The 27,669-nt window shown below is 44.2% G+C and overlaps 1 protein-coding gene across 11 annotated transcripts in view; it reads left to right on the top strand.

Moving 5' to 3' along the window:
* The window catches only part of CELF2 (CUGBP Elav-like family member 2), a 559,234-nt gene that overhangs the window by 428,543 nt on the left and 103,022 nt on the right, over nt 1–27,669 (top strand). For all 11 annotated transcript variants that reach the window (XM_036341344.1, XM_036341358.1, XM_036341273.1 and 8 more), the window contains one exon: nt 16,793–16,875. In XM_036341344.1, coding sequence (XP_036197237.1) covers nt 16,793–16,875 — 83 coding nt within the window. The remainder of the gene's footprint in view (nt 1–16,792; nt 16,876–27,669) is intronic.

The following is a 27,669-nucleotide window of genomic DNA, read 5'->3' as shown; positions in this document are numbered from 1 at the left end:
ACCTAGACATGGATAGGCCCCTTAGAAATAAGGATGCTGGTGCTTAGAATTTCCTTTTGTTCTGAATACAATAAAAAAAAATCTAAGGTTATGTGAACTACGAAAAAAAAAAAAATTCTAGGCCAGTATCCACTTTCTAACATTCTTTTTTCATAGCCAGCTACCGCAGAAGGCCTGAAAGGGAGAGGTCGTTCAGTCTGCTCCAGACCTCACCTTTTTTACAAAGCGCATCTGAAGGAAAAGCATCATAGATTTTTTTTTCATAGACTCTGTCTCCTCTAGAGATAATTATTCCTGCTTACAAAGATGTTAACAGCAATCCATATACGACTTATTGATGTTTCAAGAAAGACCCAAGACTCAGAATAAAATCTTGGATATAAAGGTCTGCCAATTAGATTACACAGCCTGTCTTTGAACTAAAAGTCTACTTTCAGTCTAGTGTGTGTGTTTCAGTTCATAGGGAGGAAATGCAGTGAGTTGTATTGTAAGATTATTCTCATTTTGTGGACCAACCGCAGTTTACCTGTCAGGTAACCAAGGATTCCAGGGATTTGGAAAACTGGGAGTACAGTTGTATGATTATTTTTTACAGGTGACAGATTATCGGGGGTAAAATGATAGTTTTATTAGAACCCAAGAATATTATCTCTGGCACCAACATCTTTAATTGGAGACTAGTGAGAAGCCATTTGGTTAAGAAAACAGTACAAGATGTTTTCTCTTTGTTTCTGCGATGTTTTCTTACTCTCCCCAGTTCAGTTACTAATCATCCTGTTGGCCCCTCTTCTTTCCCTCTTGAATATATAGCAAATTACTTCCAAACGGACTCGTATCCCTCCAGCCAAACTCTTCCTGTGTCATACGTGGGCCGGCTTGCCATCGCTCTCCGGCCAGAGGTGTCAGAAGTGAGTGTCAAGCTTGCTAGCAGCCCCACATATTACTGCACTAAGGCCAGAATAGATAAAGGGGGCCTGCAAAGGGGGATTGATGGATGTTGCCCCCGCCTTTCTTAGTGTACTTTCTCTTGAAAAATATATTTAATTACATGGAGTCCATTTCTAGTCACAGTTAAGAGCAGGCCCTCCGGACTCCACTTGGCGTGTCTGTTATGAGGAAAAAGCCATCAATATTTTAAAAGCTGCTGACAGGCAAGAAGTTAGCCTTGATGGCTAGAAATTTAGAGGGATTTTTAACTCTATAAGATATACTCATTGCTTCTCTACAGCACTATGGAGGGAAGGCTTAATAAAGAGCAAGGGATGTGGTGAAGAGTAACCCAGTCAGAGTCTTCAGGCTTTAGATAACCTAGATGTGTCCTGATTGTATGGCCTGAATTTCTCACCCGGGAGCTTTCCAGAGCAGCCAGCACCCAGCACCTCCCCGACACCAATGTCACAAAACTGGGTCGTGAGAGGTGTGCACCAGAGAATCTATTTTAGGGCAGATCTTCCAGGGACAGATGTTGACAGGCTTTCTGGATTTCCTGTGGTTGGAACAGAACGAATGATGTTCAAATTCACCCAGACTTTCCAGGTATCACCTTAGAGGTGCTGTAGTAATCAGGGTAGACTAAACTGCTTCAACAAATAGGCCCGAAATTGTATTTCAACTAAAAACGAAGTAGAAGTTTCTTGCTCATGTCAGTAATCCTTTTTAGTGTTCAGTTGGTGAATGGCTTTCCTCCAAGTAATATTACGGGGATCCAGCCTTCTTCTTCATCTTGTTGCCCTACCTCCTCCTTATATTTTTTGTTACTTTGTCTGTCATCTGCATCCATCCAAAAGGAAATATAAAAATATCTGTTCTATTGCAAGCCCTGGCTCTGAAGCAGCAAATATCACTTCCATTCACATGTTCTTGTCCTGTACATAGTGACATGACAAGAGGCTAGCGGATGTGGTTTTGCCATGCACTCTTCTTCAGTCCTGGTGCTGTGGGAGAAGGAGGGAGGAGACCCGCGTGGACAGCTGCTAGTCTCTGCCACAGGCGGCTGGTTGTATTGTTCCCCAGACTTCCTTGAGGATGAGTCTTACTGGGGACCCTGATATACAGATTACCAGGCCTTTCTCACTGAAAATCCTGATCCAATATGTCTGGATTGGTTTTAGGAATCTGTGTTTTTATAAACATTCCAGGTGAAGGTCTTAGGAAAGTTTGAGAAACACCGTAAGATGTAATGAAATTTGGGGAGGGCAGTGTACATTTGTTGCAGTCTTAGGATCCCATGTTGTAAGGAAGGGTGGCAGACTAGATGGCCAAAATCTAGTTCCTGGCACTCTTTACCTATCTCTGTTCTTAGGATTTAGAAGCAGAGTTATATTGTGGCTATACTATATAACACTAATATATCCGTTCAAACCTGAATTTTTCTTTGAATTAGCTCATTGCTTCATTCAGTTGACCAAGGTTAGCAGACATTTTGACATACGGTTGTTTTATGGATCATATCAAATACTTGGAACATACCATGTCATGACAGCTCTTTAACACGTAGGTCAATGTATAAGATTGACTAGGAATGAAATATTGGGAGTTCCCTGGTCCCCTAGCCCCCGTCCTGTCATAATGTTGAATCCTTTGAAGCTTATCATCATGGAAATTAGAAACATAACTATATTGGAGAAATAATGGGTTGAATTATTTATCGGTGACCTCTGTCCCAAACTGGAAAATAGAAAGCTGCTCCACTCAGCCTCCTGAGGATGCCAGAAGAACGCCAGGAGATGTGTGGAATTTCTGTTTCATACGCTCTTCACAGCACATTTGAATCCTAGTCTCTCTGTACACAACAGCGGTGCGGACCAAGACCCTTTGGACAAATTGAGGTGTGCTCGGGGAATTCCAACCAACTCTAATGTTTGCCTATGACAGTTAATATTTAGGAAGATAATTCTTTCTCTCAAAGTATTCCAGGACATCCTGAAAAAATATTTGGGCTACCTACTGTTTTGGATTGCCTGAGTTATTGGTGACAGAACAAAATTTAGAATAAGGAGGCCTTCAGTGGCAGGAGAACCTCTTTTGACTACTAGGAAGTATTATTGTCATTTGTTATCTGCACAATTAGGAAGCAATCGAGTATAGCAGAGGCTTTGCTGCGTAAGTGATCTTTGTTGCCTCCAACCCTTTAGCTCATTGTTGAGTGTTTTCCAACACGCCTTTCTTCCCACTCCCATCTTAATAAGTGTGTGTGTGTGTGTGTGTGTAAATTCCACCCAAGTTCTGGCTCTTAAGTCCAAAAGGGCTGAAGACTTTTAATCCATCTTCATGCAGTCATCTTGAGGACAGAGTGGGAGCCTGTGGGATATTTCTTGTCTCTCTTTTCTAAAGGTTTGACCAAAGAAAGAGTGTCGTTGACAATGATTGAGAAAAATGAAAGTTTTTAGATCAAACGCTGCTTCGGTGTGCGTGCAGTGCGGGGAAGGCTGATAGATGGCGTCTTCCTCGAGTGAAGCCACATAGCGGCTAATCAGTGTGTGGCATATAGAGCTTTCTGTAACCTGGAAATCAGGGAAATATTTCACTTTCCCTCTGAGGTTTCCAGGGAGAGAGTCTGTGGCAAAGAAGATGAATCTTCTTCTCTCTACCTGCTGCAGGATGGGCAGTTCACTGTGCAGCTAGATTTTAAACACATCAAATGCAAGGACCATGATTATATTTTTCTTGTACCCATAATCAGTTATGTTTATTTAATTTCCTGGAAAGTGGAAAGCCATGCTCAACATATACCTGGGTTGAGATTCAGAACAATCAAGCAGCATGACAGTCTTTGGCAAAAGCGAGTCCACCTGATGGGATCCGGGCCCAGGCTTTGTCCAGGACCCAGAGAGTTGACGCTCTGTCCAGATGCCACCTCTCTATGTCCCAGTTTCTTTTTCCTTTTCTTTTATAAAATATATTTTCATTCATTTCAGAGAGGAAAAGAGAGGGAGAGAGAGATAGAAACATCAATGATGAGAAAGAATCATTGATAGGCTTCACGCCCCCTACTGGGTTTCAGGCCTGCAACCCGGCCATGTGCTTTGACCTGGAATCAGGAATCCAACCATGACCTCCTGATTCATAGGTCAATGCTCAACCACTGAGCCAACTTGGGCGAGCTATGGCCCAGTTTCTTTAACTGGAAATAGACTAAAGCTGCACAGTTGCTAAGTTCTCTTTATTCTCTCAGTCCAGCACTTGAAGGTGATCACAGTCAGTCAGGACCAGCCCTTGTGAAAATTATGATATGTGCGAAGTTTCTTTCCTGCAGCCACCCCAGTTTTTTGTCTCTTTCCCCCTTTCATGACACCACCTCATGCCCCAGCACCCGCCTTGTCACTGAACAAACTCATATCAAAACCTATCGCTGGAGATTTATTTATACTATAGTGTACATCACTGGAAAAGTAGATCATAGTGTTGCTTTTGAGGAGTGTTTATTTTAATATAAATCGGAGCTTCCGGCTATAAGGATGAAGCTCACAGGAGAAGAGAAGCAGTTGAGAGAGAGAACGAAAGAGAGGAGTCTTTGTGTTCGCTTGTGACAGCCCTCGTTTTGTTCTGTTGTCCCAGAATGACTATTAATATTCTCCCCTCTACTTCCCAGAGTGTCCCTACTTGGTGAGTTATTTGATCACCCTAGATTTAGAGGAAGCCTCTATGGTACCCCTAAAATTGTATCACAAGTAGAAGGAAGAAAAGAAGCCAACCTTCACTTCTCTATGCCAGAATCCAAGGTTGGCATGTGTACAGATTATCTTAAGTGGATTGAAAAAAATCTAGCTCACCTAACCAGCAAACTACACATGTCTTAGGCCAGAAATTGGTCAGCCATACCAGAGTCATTTCTCGGGAAATGAGTGTCACATGGCCTGTTTTTACCACCACGAATAGCCCACATCAGAAAGGCTCGTAGAGCATGAAATCTAAAAGAAACCGAGTTTCTCTGGGGTGAACTATGGAGAAATGCCCTGAGGACAATCAATAAGTATTTAAAAAGCACCTGATGCCCCGACTCAGTGGTTGTGCATCAACCTCTGAACCAGGAAATCGTGGTTAGATTCCCGGTCAGGGCACATTCCTGTATTGCAGGCTAAATCCCCAGTGCGGGAGGGGGAGGTTGGCGGGGGGGGCGGGGGGGCGCGGGAAACATGCAGGAGGCAACCGATCAATGAGACTCTCTCATCATTGATGCGTCTATCTCTCTCTCCCTCTCCCTTCCTCCCTGAAATCAATAAAAATATTTTTTTTAACAAGCACTCGATACCTGGCACAGTGCCATGCCTTATTAAGGGGACCACAGGGGACCTTTCGATGTGGCCCCTGCCAGCGAAGAGCTTCGGTGGCCCTAGGTAGCATGATAGCAAAACAGGAACTGAACTACCATTGGAGACAGCAGCTTATCAGGCAGTCCAGGGATATTTCCTGTGTGTTACCCTTGTGTGATGGTGACTCTCCAAATGAAATCCAGCCACTGGAACCTCATTTTCAGGTTCCTGAATTCTCCTGGGGGACAGGCACCCCAGTTCTCCTCTCTTTCCGCTCTCGGTCCTACACATCGAGAGTGCCGCCTCTTCACGCAAAGCCCTGGTCACTGCTTTTCCCTCCTCCTTTATTGCTGAAATAAGGGGAAGTGACACACATCTGTGGTTCAATTCCTTTCTTAGTAATGAAACCTGGGTGTGCTCATTAGACAGCAACAGGTTTTATTCCAAAGATCAAACTGTTTTAGGGAATTCTGGGCTCTTGGGGGAGTACCATCAAGGGTACAGTTGGGGAAAACTTTGTCATACCCTGAGCAGGAAAGTCACCACAATTATTCCATTAAAATTGATTGACTGTTCAGAGGCCATTTAAATGGATGTGCCGGGTACTCAAAGGCCATGCAAATGGGTGAACTTGGCTGGTTCTGAGTAATTACTTCAGAAAGCAAGACAACAAAATCAATTCCAAACCCTATTAAAGGGTGCGTGGCCATCATTTACAAAGGGGCTCGTGTGTCTCCCGTCCACCCGGAGGCCAGCGGGGAGCAGCACAGCACTGTGGCAGGCATGTTGACGCTGCCTTTCAGTCCCTCAGGTGCTTCTGTTTTAACATTGGGGTAACACTGCCTGCCCCTCACCGGTCTCCTAGGGACCCTGCATAGGTCCTGCCTGCCTCGGGGCTTTATGGAGGAACATAACAAATTTAAGGTGGACAATAATTTGTAACATTTATTAAGCGCTTTGAGGGATATGCCAGGAGCTGTGCCATACATTTTCACAAATTATTTTGTTTAATGTGACAACCCCGTGATACAGCTATTATTGCTAACTCGATTTTATAAATAAGGAAACAGAAGCTTGAAGAGGTAAAGAGCTGTGTCACATCCCCAAGTCAGTCTGAAAATTCTCATATGGGGTGACTGACTACTTGACTCACTGAGAAGTTTTATGAATGAAGCAGGAGAGAAAATCCAGTGTGACTTTGAAAACTGTCAGGGTCTCTGCCATGAGAACTCTGGGACTTCTTATCCCTGGAACATTAACTAATACTTGGCTACATAAGTGCATTTCTTGCATGGGTTCTGCTGTTCCAGGAAACTTATAAAAGTCTCTCCCTCCCTGATCTACATGAAAAATGACGCAGGCATCGTGGGAGTGGGTGGGGCAGTTACAGTGGTCTTAATAGCCACTCTCTGGAGTCACAGCACAGGAAACGGGCTAAAACCAGTGCAGAGCTTTCCTTTCGCCAGCATACCGTTTCTACAGCCAGAGGGTGGGCCTCTACATTTCACTCTGGCTGTGAAGACTAGCGTCAGGAAGTGGATATGATTCCTTTCTCCAGTTCCAGAAAAAAATATTTTGTTTCTGCTCTGGATTGAAATGCCTCTGGAGAGTTCAGCCCCACCTAGATCAGGACCACAAAAAGCTAGAATACCAGTGATATCCACAGAGGGACAGAGCTGAGCCGTGTTTTACACTAATAATAAGGGGTCTATATTCCTAGTCTCCAAGGACAGATCACCACACCCTCAACGCAGCACAATGAAGTTGAGACTCAACAGATTGGTCTAAAAGCCCAGTGTGCTGAACTGAGAATCCTAGCAAATTAGACATGATTTTGACCTACTCCCATTGCCACCAAACTCCTAATTAAAATGCCAACCTGTCCTCAAGAGAATCCATGCTATGAAATAACCTTATATTAAAAACTTCCTTTTAATGAGGTTCCTCAGTACTTTAGAAACTAAATCCTTTTTAATTGAATTCAAGGCAGAAGTACCTTCTCCCACAGTTAACCCTGAGCCGCCTTCCTGCCTCTGTGTGAAGGTGTCTTGGTTAAATCAGCCTGGAGGCCTACTGCAGCCGTGGGCCCTTGGGAAAGGAAGCATTGCTGCCATCCTCAGGGGTGCCATCTCTGCCTCATCACCAAGACTCCTGAGAGACCCACCAGCCTAGGGAGTCTGTCCAGTCACCCCAAGTTTAGGGATACTGCCCAGTAGGCCTTTTAGTTGGCTTGTCAAGTTCAACCTGAAATTACTTTTTTTTCTTACCTTTAGAGAAAAAAATATGGTCCTTCTTCCTAATCTAGAATTAGTATTTAAAAATAAAATCACAGTCTGGCTGGATGTGGCTCAGTGGTTGAGCATTGGCCTATGAACCAGAAGGTCACGGTTCACTCCCTGGTCAGGGCACATGCCCAGGTTGTGGGCTTTATCCCCAGTGTGGGGCAAGCAGGCGGCAGCCAATAAATGATTCCCTCTCATCATTGATGTTTCTATCTCTCTCTCCCTCTTCCTTCCTCTCTGAAATCAATAAAAAAAAATATTATTAAAAATAAAATTGTGATAGCTACACCATTTGCTTATTACCTTGTATTCCAAAGCTCAGGTGACCTTCTCTGTAACAAAGGAGATTGCCTGCTTCCTGTATCCTGTCCCAGGTTCCTTGAAAAGCATGTGCATCACCCGTAAATTCACCGTCCCCTGCTTAGAGCAGAGTGGGAGAGTTTAAGAAGCGGCTAAATGCAATGATGGTCACAGGAAAAGGGAAAAGGGTGACATTAAAATTCTTCAGATACTTTACAGGTATTGGACGTTTGAAATGGTTCAACATAAGTGGCTTATTTCAAAGGCCCAGGGTGAAGGGGAAAAACAGATCCCAGCAGTTTTGCCCTTGATACCTTTTCTGCTTGTGTCCTGCTCTCCTCGTGTTTATATAATAATGGGCAAGGAGTGTTGCAGCACACACACAGCTGTGCACATTCCTCCTCAGTTGCTTTTCCAAAGGGTTTGAAAATGCAGTAGATTTAATCTAGGGTAAAAAAAAAGAAAGAAAGAAACTCAATTTTCCTGGCAGATTTAAAGAGTGAGCCTGTCCTCACGGGGCCATGGAGCATCAGGAGATGGTTTCTCAGAGAGAAGTCCCCAGGGCAGCAGGAGGCTGGCAGTAGCCTAGATCTGTGGCCACTTAGAACGTGGTCACGTGGTCACTGCACATCAGGCGCGGTGTCTGAGGAAAGAGTGCAGGATTGCAGGGAGATCACTGAACGGTGAGATCACTGTTCTCTGCCTGCTTGATAGGTTGGCTCAGATTTGCTGCAGAGTGGTGGTCCTGCTAGGAACGTTGAGTCAGAGTTCTGGGAGGAACAGAAAATCCCTGCGCCTGGCAGCCAGAAGTAAAAAGTACAGCTCCTGCTTTGTCAGTGAAATTCCCAAGGGATTCCCTGGGGTTTGCCCTTGGTGACCCAAACGATGACAGCCACGTAATTCAAGCACTGAGAACAGAATGGCAGCGTTGTTTTTCTGCTTCCCAGGTAGTGGCCAGATGGTAATAGTTTCTACATCAGGGTGCCAATTATATCAAACTCTGTAAAACTAAGGTAATTGGATATGGTTTCATTTGAAGTTGATTTCTACAGGATGTGGCATTTGTGTTGGGTAGCTGTCATGCTAGCTATGGAAGACCCACTTTTAGATAGAGAAAAAAGGTTTGTCCTAGGAGACGGTTAGAAGTTTCAAGCAAGAGAGGTTTTGGTTATAAAAGGGCATTTTTGGTGACATGAGGGAGGTTGAAAGGGTTCCAGACAGAAACTGTTGAGTGGTTCATGGCACAGCCCCGTGTGAAGGGTCTTGTCAACCAATAATGGTTAGGATGGTTTTGCCTTATCTATTAGCTTCTCGTTAGGGTAGTTGAGTTAACGAATTATAAAACTCTGATTCTGTGGAAGGGGCACAGAAGCCAAGAGAATGCCATGTTCACTTCCTCTGATTTTCTTTTTCTGAGTTTAAAGCAAAAAAATGTTTGGGGGAGAGGCAGTAAATGGCTTGCAAAACAAAACGTCATCTCTTTGTAGGTTCTTCCTAGAACTAACTATTTGCCTCGAATGCCACTTTTCTCATTCCTGGCCTTCGTGTCTCTCAGTGTGCGTCAGGCACTGCAGCCGTCTGGATGCAATATCCAAGTTGAGAGGAGCCCAGGTAAGGAAATGGAAGCAGGAATGCAAGCCCATGCTGTGCAGCATGGGAGCTGCATCTTAATGTAACCATGTAGTTTAGCGGTCACCAGCCTGTGGTCCGTGAGGTCCGAAAGGTTGGCAACCGCTGGTGTAGTTGGTAGCAATACTTGGGACTCATGTTTTGAGGACAAAGTAAACAAAATAAACACTTGGACCATAGAAGCCACAAATTAATCGCAGTACATTTGACATGGTTTTGCTCTGGCAGCACTAGCTCTTCTTGGTGGGGGAACTTTGAGCCAAGGAAAGGACACATCTGTGTACTTTTGAAGAATGGTATTTGTGTCAAGGCACTGAGGATCACCTTCCAGACCACTGGTAATCTACTTCTTTTTTTAAGGTTAACACTAAGTTTTCTTTAAATATACAATTCAGGGGACTTTTGATGGAGTGTTTGAACCTTTAACTGCTTTGTAGAAACTGAGAGTCCAGGGTGCTGGCAGGGGTGAGGCCGATGGTTGACAGTGGAGAGCTTGGTGTGTGGGAGATTCACTTGGACACAACATACACCACTTAGATCAACAACCTTTGGACTCGGAAAAAGTATTAAATTCTCTATAGAGTGGCGAAGATTGAGGGAGGAAATAGATCACAAGGGGAATCAAGGGTGAAGAAAGAGTGCGTCCTCTTTTGACTTCAACTGGCCTGGATGCGACGGACTTGACGAGAAGCCAAGATCCCAGTTGCAGTGCAACTTGTGTAATGCAGGCACCTACTTTGCTTGCAAATGTGCACAAAAGAGATCTTCAAACACAGAAAGAGAAAAGCCACAGCGGGTTGGCTAAGTTAGCCTTCCAGGGCCTTTGTCCCTCGATCTGCCAGCCCCTAAGAATTTAGACGCAGATGTTAAAGGGGTTTTCAGTTCACAGTGTGATGACTGTTGACATCCAGAATTCAAATGTATTTTGAATTGAATTTGTCTGCTACAACCATCAGCTGATCATTCTGTGGCTGTTTTCAAGTGTTCATTTGCTTAGATTAATCAAATAACATCGATTTCTCAGGAGGAGGATGTTGAATGGCCTTGGAGACATGGCAGGCCCCTGTGTATCCAGTGGACAGAGTCCATCTGAGGAGACCGGTGTCCACGTGCACAGCGCTATGAGCTCCAAACCTGAGATACGCTTTATTTTAGTGGCTTAGCCTACAGAGTTGCAGGAAATCATTTTTTTCACCTTCTCTCCTCCATCCTCAAGTGTACAGTTATTTCTGTGTACTTCAGAGAATGTCCCACAGTTTTCCATGTGAAGATATTACTGGAGTGGCATCAGAAAACGAATTTGCCGTTAGAGCCAGAACATTCTAAAGAGGCCGTTTCTCCCATTTAAGAGAGCACCATTCCCAGGAGAATTCATGCTCAGCCCAGGCTGGTGGCTCCAGGAGACGTGTGAGGAATGACACTAGACCAGCCGCATGCTGGGCTGGCTTCCTAATCGTTGGCCTGTGACCTGAAAAGTCTACACGACAGCTGACGGGCGACTGTTTCGATAATTGAAAACCATTCAAGTCACTGACCTCTCGTCCTTATACCTGGATTCCGTACAACAAGCACACAGACATGATGCAAACTGCCTTGTTGTCTATATTTTAGAGTCAAAGGCTCTTCAGAGCCTCAGACCTTTGTTCCCTTCCTCCCCACCTTGGTGAGGTCTGGAAACCTTGGAGGAAGCCCCTGCCATGAGTACGGGGTCAGTTTGCTTCGGGGCAGAGGTACTTTTACAAATCTGACCTCTGGCATCATTCTCCAGGGCTGTGTCTACACCACCCTCCACACTGGACGACGTAAACAAATTACTGTTTGACTTGGGGCAAAACATGGTGTAAACTGGTGGTTTCCACAAACGAAGTGCATTTTTTAAAAATTCTGTATTACCAAGAGTTTCCAAGCAGAGATTTTCAAGAGAAACAGCTGTGGTTTGAAAAGATTTATGATAATCCAGATGGCTTCTTTGAGGATAAATCTACTTGATCATTTAAAATTAAAGTCTTTCAGTAAAGTTGAGTGTCTTCTTTATGATTTTAAATATACTACCATTGTGTGTGTGTGTGTGTGTGTGTGTGTGTGTGTGTCTTGGCCTGTCTTGTTCAGAGCTTTATCTTTGGAAACAGCAGAAACCTCAAGACAGTGTCCCAAATTATTCAGCAATTAAGCCGGCAGAATACCTGAGGGAACCCTTCGTAACAGCAGAAACGGTTTGTGAGGAGATACAGTCAGATGCATCTCCCCTGTCTGGACTGTCTAGCAGTCAGCCTCCCTGGGAACTGCCACTCTCAACTTCTGATCCAAGATGCTCTAATCTTACTGCACAATTATAATACTGATTACATTTCGCTTTCCAAGCTGAACATGGGCAACTAGATTGCTAAACTTGTCCACTTGTGGGAACCTGGGTGTGAAAGGCTCCCAGTCCCCTTGTCGGGGCTCTGAGGAGACAGAGGGGTGGCAGACAAGGGGCTCTGGAACCAGGTGGCCTTTCTGTATCTCTCGCCTGCCCTCAGTGCCCAGCGTCCACTCGCTTGCGGCTCATGTGAGGCGCTGCACCTGGCCTTCACCGAGGACCTCTGCACCCCGGGTCTTTCCCTTCCAGGCCTCTTCCACCGACCGTTGCACTTGATCTGTCCTACATTGCCTGCCTAGGGGCTCTGCTAGATGTACAAATTCAAGCAGCAAAATAAATTCTCAGGGAGATGTAATGTTCACCATGCATTAATGTGTTACCAATGATGTTTCAGACTCATCATCTCTTGATGACCAGTGGAGGAGTCATCAGCAGTGGACATGTGAGCTCTGTGTAGGCCTGAGACAGGTGTTTGGTTCACTTGACCGATCTCACCTGTGAATTTGAAAAGCCCTTCTAAGGAGCAGTATACTGGGGTTGATAAATAGACACGTGAAAGATGGATTGTATCAATGAAACTGGGAAAGCAGGATGCCATAAAGTAACTTGGGTGTGGAAGGTCATGTTCATCTTTTGTAAGTTGGCTACTGCCACTGGCAGAAACTCCTGAATGAGTGGATAAAGGTGGCGAGAATTGTGAAGTCCAAGTGCTTATTAGTGTCAAACGAGCAAAGCAGAAAAATATGAAGTAGCAAAAATGAGCAGCATTAAGCAGGAAAAGGAGTTGGGCTTGCTGAGGCACCTGACTCATCAAACTGCATTAGCCTCTGCTCATCCCCCAGAGGCCCCAGGGCGTCACTTCCCATGGCTGACATTCATGAACGTTCCTGGAACCCCCATAGCTGAGGGGTTGTCCCCTTGGTGCCTGTGGCGGCTGCTGACCACTGAAGAGACCTGTGGATGGTGTAGTGTCTAACCACCCACCTTACGATGAAGTTGGAAGCAGACCTGCTGGAGGAGGAGTCTGTCCCCAGAATCAGATTGCCGAGCCATCTGGTGCTGCAGCTGACCTGGAAATGCATCCAGTAGATTTCAGCCCTGAGTTACAGCTGGTGTGGGGAAATCTCGGAGACAGGTGGTTCCCTTAGCAGCTGTACCTCCGGTTAGGGTAGGCAAGAAAGAAAATTCCATCCTTCTTGAACCTTCATGGATCTTCTGGGATCTGTAGTAGCTCCCTGAACTTTTTCCATGGTAATTACCATATCAGGGCAAATAATGATATTTCTCCCTTCCTTTGCTGAAATAATCTCTGCGAGTCAATGAATCGAAAATTTTAAGTGAGCATATCAAATGATAGATGGATAAAAAAGACTATGGTTTCTAGAGAGTACTCATAGAAACGAGTCTCTAACACATTCTTATGCTGAAAGTATACAGACTAAAGTCCCATCGGGGGAAAAATAGATTGCTGCATTTAAGGGAACTATTTAAATTTATAATTCTGTGTTTACCCTGCAAATTTTAAGATAATTTAATCAAACACTGTTTTTATCAAGTGGATCAGTATGCATGCTGAATGAAATGCAAGACATTTTTAGCCCAAGAAAGATAAAGAATACTTTTGACTTTTGACCTTAAAAATTTGTTCTGAATGAAACGCTTTGCCTTTATGCCCATATAGTTTGGGGAGGATTTTAGGCAGACCTGGTTTTTATTCACTGACTTAGCAGTGATGAAGCTAAAGTAGCTAAGGTACAGAGGAAGTTAGATGTTTTCCCGCGTCACTCAGGATTCAAATGTTAGAAACCAAAGGGAAGAGTCTTGGGGTGATATTCCCCAGCACCCCCACCTTTCTGCAAGTTGTTCACTGCATGATGGGGCCCAGTGGAGGCTGCAAGTCGGAGCAGAAATTCAGCCTGAGCGCTGCTCTCCAGGCCACGGGCTGTGCCCACCTGGAGCTGGGACACCTTCTTCAAAGGTGCCTAGTTGGGTGCTGAGCTGTTGGGTTGGGTTCAGCGAGTAGCGAGGGAAGCATATCACCAATGTTATGCCAGGGCTTCTCCAATGCATTGCAACCAGAACTAGAGCTGATCTTGGCAGCATTTTTAAAAAAAATAGCATCCGTTGTTTACATGGGCATGGAGTGAGAGTTACGAGCTATACACAGTTTGGAAAGGACCAGCATCATGAATGCCTGGTTTCACCTTTTCAGTTATACAGGCAGTGAAGGCCCCTGATTAAATTGGACAGAGTTTGAGATTTGGGGCATCTTCCCATCTCCCCTTCTATACGTTAGACTCCTCTCTTCATTTCCTTTCCCCCTTCATCCCCATCCTGCACTGCTCAGCCCTCAGCTTCAAACTTGCCTTTTCTCAAAAACCAACGAAAACCATCTTCCATCCACTAAGAACTTTGTTCAAGAGGAAAACACTTCAGCCAAATTTATACTAAGATGTTAATAGCTAGGAACGGTGAAACTTTGCCACCCCTGAGGACACCCTGTTAATACTTAAACAGGAAATGAACTGTTCTCCCCAGTGGGTTTCAGGCAGTGGGAAATGGTCGGCATTCTGTTTGGGGTTTAAGGCAGGAGAGCTTGCTTTATTCCTGAGCCCACTGCGTATCCGTCAGAGCTCTTCAGGTTGGCTGAGCATACAGGCTTCCCTCAGTTTCCATCATCTTTGCTGCTTGTACGTTTATCTTAGCATCATGTTTAGTTCTCCATTTCTAGCTCCTGTCACTTCTTTAGACCAATCTAAATGCTTCATTCTTAGCTCTGAGCGTGGCCAGACTGGCTTTGTTTTTCATCTTCCTTAACTTCCTTCTTCCCAGGCAAGCAAACTATCCTGTAACTTCTACCCCAGCCCTAATTTTTTTTTTCAAGTTTCACACTTCCAAAACCCACCTGCATGAAAGTATCAGATTCCACTATTTCTGAAGCTTTGATTGTTGAGGGGAAATTCCGAGCCTTCCCTACTGCATCCTTACCTGGCGTCTAACCCTGTAAGCCCAGGATCGGGAGAGAACTTACTGAGAGTCTGGTTGTTAGAAGCTTTCAGAAGGCAATGGGTGGGACCTTCTCTGCTTTTCTTTCTATGCCAAGCCTAGAAAAGTATAGCTGGTAGTTTTTCCTCTTCTTAGAGCGATTATGGGTACTGGAAGCTGGGACTTGACTTTGCTGTACGTATTATTATTCCTTGATCTACAGCCATTCCTATAGCTTTTCTTGGGCTTACCTAATGCCAGAGAAACTAAAACCACTCGTTAATTTGATTAGTTCAGTAAAAAAATCTACCATCAGGCAGCATGGCTAAATGAACTCTGGTCAAAGAAGTCAAAATAGCTGAAATGAAAGTTCATATAAATATGGTCAGGCTGTTCACCTGTGATTCTTTAAGGAAACCTCCTAATTTCCAATTTCCTCTGTCATGCCAGTGATATATATATGAAGGGTTTCCTATCTCTCGATGCTTGTATTTTTAAATGCCAGGAAGCTATGCTCATACTCAACTTTGTCCTTAAGGTAAAAGGTTTTGCATATTTCATCTCAATAGGTTCCAATAAAATCAAATATATGACAGGCTTCCAAATTTCTTTCCAAACGAGGAGGAGGCATCTCTCATGCATTTCAGAATGCTATCTGAACAGTATTGTACGTTTGTTTCCCCCTCTACCTTTGAATGAGCGTTTGGTTTGAAAAATCAGAGTGGCAGCTTAGAACTCCAAAGATGGTCAGTGGTCCCAGCTCCCTGCCCTCCAACTGTGCCTTTTTTCCCCCTCTTCGTCTTATTTTCATCATTCCCCCAAATAGAGCCAACCAATGTTGATGCCTCAGGCGTCATGTACTTCTCTCCTGTTACTTGCTATCCTTGCATAGGAGAACCTCTCAAAGCTCTCGCCATCTCTGTGAATTAGGATCCTGTACTGAAGGGGAGTAAAATACGTACTGTCTTGGTGATAGTGTCTCTCCACCTTTTTTTCTCAGCCCAAAGACAGCCCATGTCAGAGGCAGCATCTTTTTTCTTTAAATGTTTAGTTTTTGTCCACACCCTTTTTCTAAGCCTGGTTGAGCTAAGAAACTGTGTGCTGATTAACAGATTGTTAACTGGTGACTTTATCTGGTTGAACCAGATCTGTTACCCAGTCTTCTTGGCTACATGTCGAGGGAGGAGTCTGCCATCCTTCAGAGCACAGAAGGATGGTCCAAGGCCCTGACACCGTCTCTTTGGTGGAGGGAGTTGGCTGTGTGGAGGTGGATGCCAGCCTCTCCCAGAGGGGCATGCCGCCTGGACCCCATCAGCTCTGAGATAAGGAATCAAGAGGTTGCCACTTGATATGCCACAGCCAGGTTTAAGACAGAGTGTGCAGATACCTGTTTGGACATGTGGCCACCTGTACTGTAACGTAGTTGCTAACTGGTAAAAATAGAGTCTTTCATTCTGGTAAACAAATCTTGAGTGTCTCATGTACGGGACTTTGCATTATGTACTGTGGTGGAGATAAAATGGAGCATTATCCAGGCTTTTAAGAGGCTTATAATCCAGTTGTCTAAACCACTGAGTTTAGAAAGTGTTTTAAAAGTGTGATGTCCTAGAAATACCCTTTAAGGAAATCATAGTTAATGTTTCTGCTATTGTTGTGATTAAACACTTTTCTTTGTGCGGCCCTATTACCAGCTCACCCCCCCCCCCCCCACACACACACACACCCTCATTTCCGAGGGGCTGTGTTCCAGGTGGCTGGTGCACAGAGCTATGAATTTATCTCAACACGGGCAAAGCTAATAAATATGATTCAGGATGAAAGGCACTGTGTAAATGCTTGGGATGTTGTTATTACTGTTCTCATGCACTTTATTATTTTTAAATTGTGCATCCTTTTAAGTAGATTATTTGTTCGCCACAGTCTCCATTATATCTAAGCAAAGCTTTCACAGACATTTCTAAAAACCTTTTCATTTCTCTCTGTAGGTTGTTGTTTCGTAACGTTTTATACAAGAAAAGCTGCACTTGAGGCCCAGAATGCACTGCACAATATTAAAACTTTACCTGGGGTGAGTCAGTTTACTTTTGTACCAAAATCACTTTATTGCTTGAAAATGGTCCTTTCAACTGAAGGTTCTAGTTATGGGCTCTTAGTGCCAAAAATGACTTTGGTCTTTTGAGGAGTGTGTGCTGACCCCTCTGCTCCCCTGCGGCAGCCAAACCAGCTGGCCGGCCCATAAAGAAGCATCCGCATTAATGCCGACGGAAAGAGCTCTCAAACCGCGTGTCCCCTGGTTAGAAAATCAGAGTGACCCCACTGGGTCACAGCGGCTGCCAAAGGGTATTGGGTGGGCTAAGATTTTAAAAGGGAGGAAAAAAACCAACTCACACAAGAGAAGCAAATGGAAAAGGAAAAGCTTTTACTCACCAGGAGCCCCTTTTCAAATTTAGTCTTCAGATTTTTCTTTTGAAAGAACAAAATGTACCCTGTACAGCTATAATATTAAACCTCATAATGGCTTCTAAGCAGTCAATGGTGGTTAACAAAGTCAATGTTTTAATGCCCTGTTTGTGGCTTCGTGTTGATAGAGAACAGAAAATACAAAGCTTACTTTTTTTTTCCATTTCCTTCCCGATAACATCTGATGATGAGTACAATTCTCTAGAAGTGAACTGATTTATGTGACTACTTTATGAGACTACATGATTTCTGGAGTTTGGGGGCAATTTTATATAGTGCATGCTAGTATGACTATCCCTGTGCTGTTTGAATATTTCCCCCATTGACTCAAATATCAGTGCCGAGTTCATTGAATATCATAATGATGTGCATTGGTTATATGAAGAACCTGTGGGTAAGTAGTGTATTGCTAATTATTTTATTGAAATGTGGTTTGGTAAGAATAGAAGGAAGGTAACAGAATGCCCCTAATGTTTTCAGGGTGTAATTCTACCTCTGTGTCACTGAGCTGTCTCTGTAGATGCACGCACACATCCGAATTTTACCCTCCATCACACCCACAAAAGAGACCATTTGTGTAATTCACCTTAGATCCATTGAAAAGTTTATAATATTTGTACTGGCAAGACTCAACAAAAGGTTTTCACAGCATTAGCTTCTTAATTACCCAAAAATAATAAATTGTGACCCTCGTCTTGAATCACACGACTTTGCCGTTCCCCTTTTCATGTGAGCAAATTAAAGAGAAGGTCCAGCAAGCGACCGTGTGGCCTGAGGATTCTCCCTCCCACTTTGATTTAACTACTTCTCTCTGAAACTTGTGAGGGGTTTTTTACTATGTCTAAGTGACTTAAAAAAGAAAGTAGTACTTCAGCTTCCATTTTCCATGTGTATGGGATTTTTTTCCCAATGTAAATTCGAAGAGGTTGCAATGTTATGTCATAATAACACAACCAAATCCCTTCTATGTATGATATATATACATACATACATAGATAGATAGATAGATAGATAGATAGATAGATAGATGCCAAATCACATCCTGTTTTAAATGAATGCAAAGTTTGGTTGGCTTGCGTTTGTCCCCAGTAGAAGCACAGCTCTCAGCATGCCATCTTCATGTGTGAACTGGCTCTCAGGAAACCCGGAGTGAACATGGTGACTGAGCCATGTTGAGAAACACACAAGTGACTGATGAGCGTGTTTCTGTTTGGGACATCTTACTCTGACCTTTTTCTTAGCAAACCAGTAGTATCTTCTGTATTTTAAAAGAATGTCACCTATGTCTCTCTTTTTTTCTCTTCTTGAAACTTGTACATGCACAAGTCAGGGATGGTGATTTTGGAGACCCCTGTTTAAGCACAATGATTCTGGGGTTGGAAAACATGGTTTGTGGATTGTTTTGGGTTTTCTTTTTATCCTGTTCAGTTTCATATGCCCAATTACTTGAGGTGGGTTAAATGAAAATTTTGAGATGTCGGGTCTGATTTGTAGGCTCATAGCCTTCGCAGCACGCACACTGCCGCCACACTTGCCATTTCCAATTAGGTAAATGGGAACAGAGTTCCCGGTCTTGCATTTATGTATAGCTTTATCTGATAAACATCACCCTTAACAGCTACAGGAATAACATGAAAGTGGTTTCTTTTCAGCTGTGAGCTTTTGGTGGACAGGAAGAAATGGGACCAGACATAAAAGATTAATGCATATTCTTAGGGAAAAAATATTACAGGATGCCTTGCTGTTTGATTACAAGCCTTGGAATTAGTCAACATTTCCATAATTCTAAACCAATACACACCTGTTTCCCCACTGCGATGTGAAGGCACAACTTAATTTAACAGAACCCCTGCTGTGCTCGGTCTCTCATTAAATACCAAGGAGCTCAGTAATTTAAAGTTGTATCACTACTATTTTTACTGGTTGCCTTCATATTATGAAATTAATAAGAAATTAATGATGCACTGTGCCATATGCCTTTAATATCTCTCTGAATAAAAATAAAAGGGATAAAGAAAAACGCATCACCAGCTGACACTTTAAAGCTTTCCTGCTGTAATCATTTTCCTGTGGATAAAATCCATTAAAAAGGCACTTGCTGCCTTTTTTTTTTTTTTTAAGTGTCCAAAACATTCAATTTAAAACAAGATCAAAGAGTGCTGGGTGTTTAGGGATTTTTGTTTTACTTTTTTTCTATTTTCTTTTGTAGTTGGTATTTTGTATCATATGGAAACTCTGTCATGCAACCAAAATTAGGTGTTTAGGGACCATCTTTCTTTCCTTCCTGAGAGAGACAAAGAACTTGGTTGCTATGGGAGAGGTGAAAAAAAGCCAGCGGGTCTGTGTGTCATGCAGTGGACTGTGTCTGCTCTTCGATTTTTATATACAGACACCCTTCCCCTCGTGTCATGTGTGGGTTACAGAGACCCTGTACAAGGAGGGTGCAGGGTATGTGGTTCAGGGTCAGGGCCGTACTCAGCAGTGCAAAGCCATTAGGGACCCATCTCTCAAGCCTGTCTCTCATCCTGTGACTGAGAAGCACTTTGAGCCTTATGTCTTCTGAAATGCTCAACACGAATCCTAGAAATAGAATATTAAAAATAAAGGGAGTAAATTCAGTAGCTCAACCCATAGAACAAGGAATGGGCATCTGGGGTTCATTTCCCTGGTTTGATCATGTTCTCTTTCGGAAATGGCAACTTGAAGTATGAGCAACAGATCAAATCTTATGTGCAGTGCCCTACTTATGACTGACATCTCATCAGATTAACAAATCACTAATGATATTGAGTGCCTACTGTGTACTAAGGGGACTAAGCTGTTCTGATCTCTCTCTCACACACACACACACATGCACACACCTGTGCACGCACCCTTGAATTCCCTGTGCATCATGCTTCCATAGCCCGCAGAGCACACTGCGACTGTGTCTGCACAGGCCACAGGCCGGGCTACTTGATGAGCCATTGAGTTTGGTGCAAAATTGTTAGACTGACTCTTTCCTTAGCTGGGCCATTTGTGTTCTTGGACAAAGTTTGGTTGCCTCTGCTTTGACAGCAGGCCTTTGGCTTAGGGCTAGCTTCCTTTGTTTAGAGTTTCAGGTAGGCACAACATAACTAGTGGGATCATTCAATAGAAATGCCGTCATCTGCCTTTGTATTTCCCAGAGAGAAACCCTTGGAAAGGCAACTTGCAAGATTCATTTTGTTTACACTGACCTAATTTAGCTTAATTAAAAAATAAAATGAAGACCTTAATTGCGGCGCAGAGCAACTACCACAATCTTTTCAATAATCAGATGTCAGGGCCAGATATCCCTGTGCCAGTGACGGCTCTGTGCCTGTGTCATTCCTTTTCAAGGTCCTAACACACATTGTCTCTAGCAATAAGGCGTTTTGATTGAAAATCTACAGCAAGTATCATTAGAGCATTCACTGTATAAATTAATTTAATTAAGGATGTAATAACAGAGAGGAATACAGTTTTGAAAAAGCTCTTAAATTTTAACAGCAAGAAGGAATTGGTGGAATCTAAATGTCTTGTAAAATATTAATTGCAAATTTCTTCCAGACATTTTATCTGAATATGCCTTACTCTGTTCCCTCTTAGAGTCACTACCAGTTTTATTAAATGCAGTTTATATTAAGGAGTTATTGCCGTAGGAGAACATGTGTTTGGAGCACTCCCTTTTGGCAGTGGCATACCGAAAGGTGTTTTATAATAACACATGCGACATGAGCACCGACTGCAAATAGATTTGAGATATAAAAACAAATGAGCCTGATCCGGGGGAAGAAGCTGTAAGTAAAACGGCCTCTTGGGACAAGTGTGTTCACCCACACGAAGTGAATGAACCTCTTCCTGGCTTGCCCTGGAAGAGATGATTTACCTGTGGGGGTGGGCGCTTTCCTCCCAGGAGGACTTTAACTCCACTCTCCATAGAATTGTCCCCTGTGCCCTTTCACAGGCTTGACTGTCCTTTCACTAGGGCAGTGTGGCTCTCACAGAGACCAAAGTCAGTCTGTCCACAGTAATGCATTTTGACATCATCACTTACTTTGAGCCACCTCCTCTAATTATTAATATGTATTTAATGCCTTTATTCTCAGAGTTATAATGGTATTATTTTATCATTATCATTGTCATCTATTTCTGTCATCAGATCTCTAAAACCCCATGTCATCATTATCTTGGAAATTTCCCCCAAAAGCATCCTATTTGAATCAAAGCCTAACTAGGTCAAGCTAGAGAAAGTGTTTTCTCCAATGCTTTTTATTTGAAATTGTTATGAAAAACAGCCAAAACATTTCTCTGCACAAACAGGCTTGACTCCTTAAAATCATGGACCATCTGAAACATTCATAGACTCATTCAACCAATATTTGCTGAGTTTGAGTGTTTGCAAGGCACTGTTCTAGGTACTAGGGAATATAGTAGAAACCATCCTATATAATAAAAGCCTTATATGCTAAGTGTCCAGTCAGCCGGTCATCTGTTCAACCAACCAAAGCATAATATGCTAATGACATGCTAAGGCCACTCAACTGCTTGCTGTGATGTGCACTGACCACCAGGGAGCAGACAGTCAACCGGTCGACCAGTCTCTATGACATGCACTGACCACCAGTGGGCAGACGCTCTGACTGGTAGGTTAGCTTGCTGCTGGGGTCCGGCCGATTGGGACTGAGTGAGACAGGCCGAACACACCCTGAAGCCTTCCCAAGGTCCCTCCCTGCCTGGCCAACCTCCCGCGTCCCTCCCCGGCCCCAATCATCCACCAGTGGGGTCCCTCGGCCTAGCCTGTGTCCTCTCACAATCTGGGACCCCTCGGGGGATGTCAGAGAGCCAGTTTCAGCCTCATCCCACAGGCCAGGCCGAGGGACCCCACTGATGCACGAATTCATGCACCAGGACTCTAGTGTTTAATAAATAGCTCTGGAGTAGTTAATGCTAGAATGGGTTAGTTTTATAAAATATTTCCAGAGGAGTCAAGTTTTATTCCAAAGAAATGATAATTCTGACCACAGGTATTCCCAAGGCTTCAAAATATAAGATGAATGTGGATTTGTTATTACATGTGTGTATAATGATGTAACTTATTTATGTGCAACTCTAAATGCACACATCTCTATGTGGATATCAGTTCAGTCATATAAATACAGGAAGATTATAGCTTAAAACCCATTTTCTATTTGGCCTGCCAACATACCCTTAATTACTATGTAGCCATCTTTCTGACTTTAGTCTCAGTGAAATGTCTTATGTTTGTTTGTCTGTTTCTGCTCTGAACCAGACATGCTCTGAACCATCATGGCTAATTCTGGTACGTGCGGAAGGTTCTTGAGAACTGCCATTGGAACGATGATAATCCTGCCTCCACCTTCTTCACAGAAGGCTTGGGACTGGCTGAGATAATGCATGTCAAGCTTTTTGAGCCCCTGGAGAAAGGTGCTTCTACAACATTGTTTCTGTGGGTGTGCACTCTCCTTTGGTAACAACCCAATGTACAAAAAGCAGTTGTGGACGGTACCACTCAAAGCATCCATCCGGGCGGCATTCTGCAGATTTGCATTTGCAGAATTTGGTCTGGGCTGAAGAACTTGACCTCATAGGACTGTCCCAAAGCAACTATTCTCCTGCTGCCTCTGTTGTTTTAACACTTAAGTCCCAGAGGAAAAATAAGCTGAACAAAAAGGAAGGCCTTTCTTTAAGATGACTAATTAAAGGACTGTGATGCAGTGCCACGGTGTGGCTACCGAGGAGCTCTTCTTGAGGGTGCTGAAGCCCCTGCCCCCCACCCTGGGAGCCACGGCGTGTGAAGGAGAAAAGCCCCAATGGAGAAGCAGCCAAATGGCTCTCAACCATGTGACAGGATTGCTGGCCAGCTAGCTCCTCAGATGAGATGAGAGAGAGAGAGATGAGAGAGAGAGAGAGAGAGAGAGAACACGAAGAAATGTCTGGCCCAGTGCTTCCCAGCCTTCAGACCCAGGCCCCAGAGAGTTGGGAAAGTGTATTTTAATGCTCCATAAAAAGCCATTGAAATTGTCTGTTTCACCCACGATGAAATTATCTATGCCACCTGAATAGGGGGTGCTTTTGCTTTGGACTGACAGTCAATTCAGTAACTTTGAATGACATCTATTTATGTGTGTCTGATTAACTAATTAAAAACCTAGTTACTTTTAAAATAGGGACTATTTAATGCAAGCAAGTCTATAGGAGAAAATGAATGAGAGGGGTCCTTGCTGGTGAAAAAGTTGAAAATGACTGCGCTAAGCAGCCCAGCTAGCACAGGGCTAAAACAGGGAGCAGTGACACCGCTTTTTGGAAACAGAACTCAGTGTTTTACTGTACAAATAACATAGTCTCTGCTACAGACCTAATTAGTAGGACTGCTGTGAGGTTTACGAGAGCACGTGTGAAAGTGGCCTGGCACAGGAGCTTGGCCAGATGTGCAAAATTGCTGGGTCAATGTGTGAGGAATATTGGTGCCTCGTTATGTGAGGACATGGTAGGATGACACAGTGGCAAATGAAGTAATAGTCATTTCTGTATATCTCAAGTTTAAATTGGGGATATTAAGTTCACTTATATAGACTTCAGTTCCCAAGAGGTTAATAAGATTTCAAAAGAAGATTGTGGAAGGAAAAATATGTTCATGAATATGATAAAGGTCTCTGTGGAACTACCTGAGGAGCTAGCTGGCCAACAGAAGAACGGGTTGGTTGTGACACTTAGTCCAGGGAGGGTTGGCGGGGGGGAAGGAGGGGTAAGAAGAGATCAACGGAAGGACTTGTATGCATGCATATAAGCATAATCAATGGACACAAGACACTGTGGGGTAGGGGAGCCAGGGGAAGGTCAAGGGGAGAAAAAAAAAAGGAGACATATGTAATACTCTTTCTAATACTTTAAGCAATAAAAAAAAATTAAATGAAAGGGGGGAAATCAAGCTGGAAAATTGTCCACATTTGGCCTCTAGCGTATGTGGTCTCCGTGAGAACTCATCACCCAAAAATAGGACTGATAGGCTAGAAAGCTGAGCTCGGGAGACTGTCCAGTTGAACTGGGCTGGCCAGTGCAGAGCCTCAAGCTCTAGGCCACAAAAAAAGTATAGCAGGTCCTCACATGACGTCATTTCATTATAAGGATGAGATGCTGTCAAAAACTTAACTCTATATCATTAGCCAGTGGTAACATTGCTTTCATTATAAGTCGTTTTGCTTAGTCACAGAACCTACTGATGACATTAAGTGAAGACTTAATGTATATAACATGAGCCCCAGGGTGAAATAGAGCGCTGGGGGAAGGGAGGCCAGGATCTCAGGGAGTCCAGACCCCACCCCTGGGCCACATCTGCTTAAGAATAGGGGAGGCATACTGGCCACTGGGAAGGACAGAGGCAGGGAGAGAGCGTCATGTGTCCTTTACTTGTTTTAGCCATAGACTGTCCTTGTACACAGGTGCTCATGAAGCCCCATTAGTATTGACATAAGCTATTACCTTTGTTTTCCTAATAAAGCCATATTTGAGGACCAGTCTTTACACTCTCGTTACCCACCAATCACAAGGGGGAAAGGGTAAGCAATAAACAGTACCTGAGGGAGATTACAGAAAGGGACACTGTGACGAATGTTGTCTCGTACTTTCTTGTTCCTGACTGTCATTACCTCCCACTAGTACTCAAAACGCATACCGTGCTGTCATTCCCTCCTCTATCAGTACAGTGGGGCCTTGACTTATGAGTTTAATTCGTTCCGAGACTGAGCTCGTTAAGGAGCTCGTTAACTCAAATTACTCTGTCAACTCAATGCAAAAAATCCGCAGAGAGACAGCTGGTATCTCAAAAAACTCGTTAGTCAGGACACTCGTAAGTCAAGGCCCCACTGCACTTAAAATGCTTCATAGTCCGTCCTTTCTTCATCTGCAAAACAAAGTAGTGGAGTAAGTGATTCTTAGAGCCCTTTCCAGTGTCACAAAACTGTTCTTCACCTTCCATGCACTGCCTACAGGAATGTCGAATTTAGTTTTTAAAAATCTAGATAGTTAGATAGGTAGATAGATAGATGATAGATGATAGATAGATAGATAGGTAGATAGATAGATAGATAGATAGATAGATAGATAGATAGATAGATAGATAGACAGACAGATGCTGGATAGAGATGGACTGATTTACATGACTTGACTTGCTTTAGGTATTGGTTAGTCATTTCAGAGTCCTTTGTATAGACAAAGCTGAACCATTCAGGCTTTGACTCTTTTGAGACTCGTGGGGCATCTGCTTCCCTCTCCCCTCTGATTGGGAACCAACAGGGAGCTTAGCACTCATCCTTGTTCCAGCAGGGCACCGAGAAAAGGAAAGGGAAGGTGGCGGACTCTAACCAGTCAGTCCAGTTCCTCGCTTACAGCCTTGGTTTGACAAGTAAGGGCATTTAACCTAATGAGGTTTCAGGATTATTGGTGGCTTTCTTTATCTGTTTGAGTCCTGTCCCCAGTCTCCATGGATAAGTGAGCCGCCTGTGTTTGTAGATGGCTTTATGGTGCTATTTATTTGTTGCCCCTTCTAAAAATATTTCAGGTGATGTATTGATAGCATTCACCTTATTACACTGAGGACACCGAGGTGCCACAGATTAAATTAACTTCTCTGCCCTCCCCTGGCAATGCCGCGACAGAACTCAAATTAGAAGTCCCAGCTGCTAACACTCCCCAACAGCCTGGCCTCCTGACGGTGGATTTTGGCATGACATTCACCACATTGTAGAGAGTGGGCAGCATGACTCAGGAGGTCAACACAGCACAATAAGAACCATGGCAAAGTGACTGTTTATTGATTGCCCGCCTATCAGGCACCACGTGCAGGCCCCAGGACTATATTACTTGGAATTGTCACAACTTCACAAGACATGTGTCATAAAGCCCCACTTACTGATGAGAAAGCAGAAACTCAAAGGAAAAGAGTGACTTGTCCAGGGTTACACAGCTGGTGGCTGTGAGTTGATAGACAGTCAGGGTTAAACCAACACCCCTGGCTTCCAATGCTTGGATCCCATGAGCCCCACTGTTTCAGGGGACCTGCGTCAGGAAGCGCGCCCCCCTGGGGACTTGCATTGCTTCTTGATAAGCTTAGAATGGCCATGTTTGCTGCCTTTGGAGCTGTCCTAAAGCAAAGCCAGATCCTCAGCTACTATACTGGTGTCACCTGGTGAGCTCCCCGAGGGCAGGGCCTCCGGCCCCGTGCTTTGCTAAGTGCACCTTCCTAGAAGTCAGTTGGTGCCCTCCCCTGAGAGCCAGGCCTGACAGCACGTGTGCCCGGGCCCCATGGTGTGCAGCTTTGCCCTCGATGTGCATGCAACCATGCTTTCTTGCACAGGCAGAGGTCACCAGAAATACTGGTGGGCGAAACACTGGTGGGCGAGGCACTCCATGCAAGGTAACCATCACTAGCGCTCTAGGGGGAACTCCAAATCAAAGGCTGTGCGTACTGTAAGAGGGCCTGCTTTGCAAAAATGATTATAATGCAGCACCTTTCTTCAGAGGAGTATAGCTTTACCAACATCACCTCATTAGCATTCATGTTATTAGGGTGCCTTCTTTATCTGCATCCACAGGCTTTCGGTCCCAATCCACAACCTGCATTCTAATGCCAGGCTCTATCCAGCTGGCCTCCCGCCCCTTCCTCCCCACCCCCAGCTCTTGTCCATGGGAAGGGCAGGTGGGGGCTGAGCTTGCAAACCCTATTACTTGCCACTGAAGCACGAAATAGCAGACGCCAAGAAGGCTGTGGGCGTGGCCTACGGTTGGGAAGTAACCAGGAGTTCCAGCCCACCCTCGGTCACCACACCCTGCTGAGCTGAGGAGACCTGGAGCTCGTAGAGAACCACCGGGCTTACCCCTTATTTTATTGATAGGAACACTGGGGCCTGGGCAGTGAAGTCTGTGTGGCCATATCGGTGTCTGAATTCTCTGCTTCTGAAAATGGGGGATCAAACTCTCCACCACAAACATAGGCACTAAGAAATTTGCAGCAAATTTGTGCACAGTCCCCTCGGCAGCCCCACCAAGTGGCAAAGTCGAGGCAAGGAGACTGGGCCCCTGCGGTCCAGGGAGCTCAGGTGTTCCTTCTCTCTCTGCCCCCATCCAGCCATCTGCTCTGTTCTCCCTTTTAGTCAAGAAGCAAGTTAAAATCAAAGGCTGCAGTACTGACTGAGATACTAGGGCAAGGTCTGCGGTTAATCCTGTGTGGTCATCACATTGTGATGTCTGTGCTGATGGGAATGTAGACAAGTGGGTGTATTGTAGAGGCTGAGGTCCCCTCCGCCACTGTCTTGATTGTGGAGCAGGAGCTGGGATGTTGTGTGACTGTTAGTTAGCTAGCTCATGGGTCAGACCAGGAGTT

Source organism: Myotis myotis, unplaced genomic scaffold (assembly GCF_014108235.1).
Source record: "Myotis myotis isolate mMyoMyo1 unplaced genomic scaffold, mMyoMyo1.p scaffold_m19_p_1, whole genome shotgun sequence".
Taxonomy (NCBI): domain Eukaryota; kingdom Metazoa; phylum Chordata; class Mammalia; order Chiroptera; family Vespertilionidae; genus Myotis; species Myotis myotis.
The sequence above is the reverse complement of the archived record's forward strand: the minus strand, read 5'-3'. Positions and strand labels throughout refer to the sequence as shown.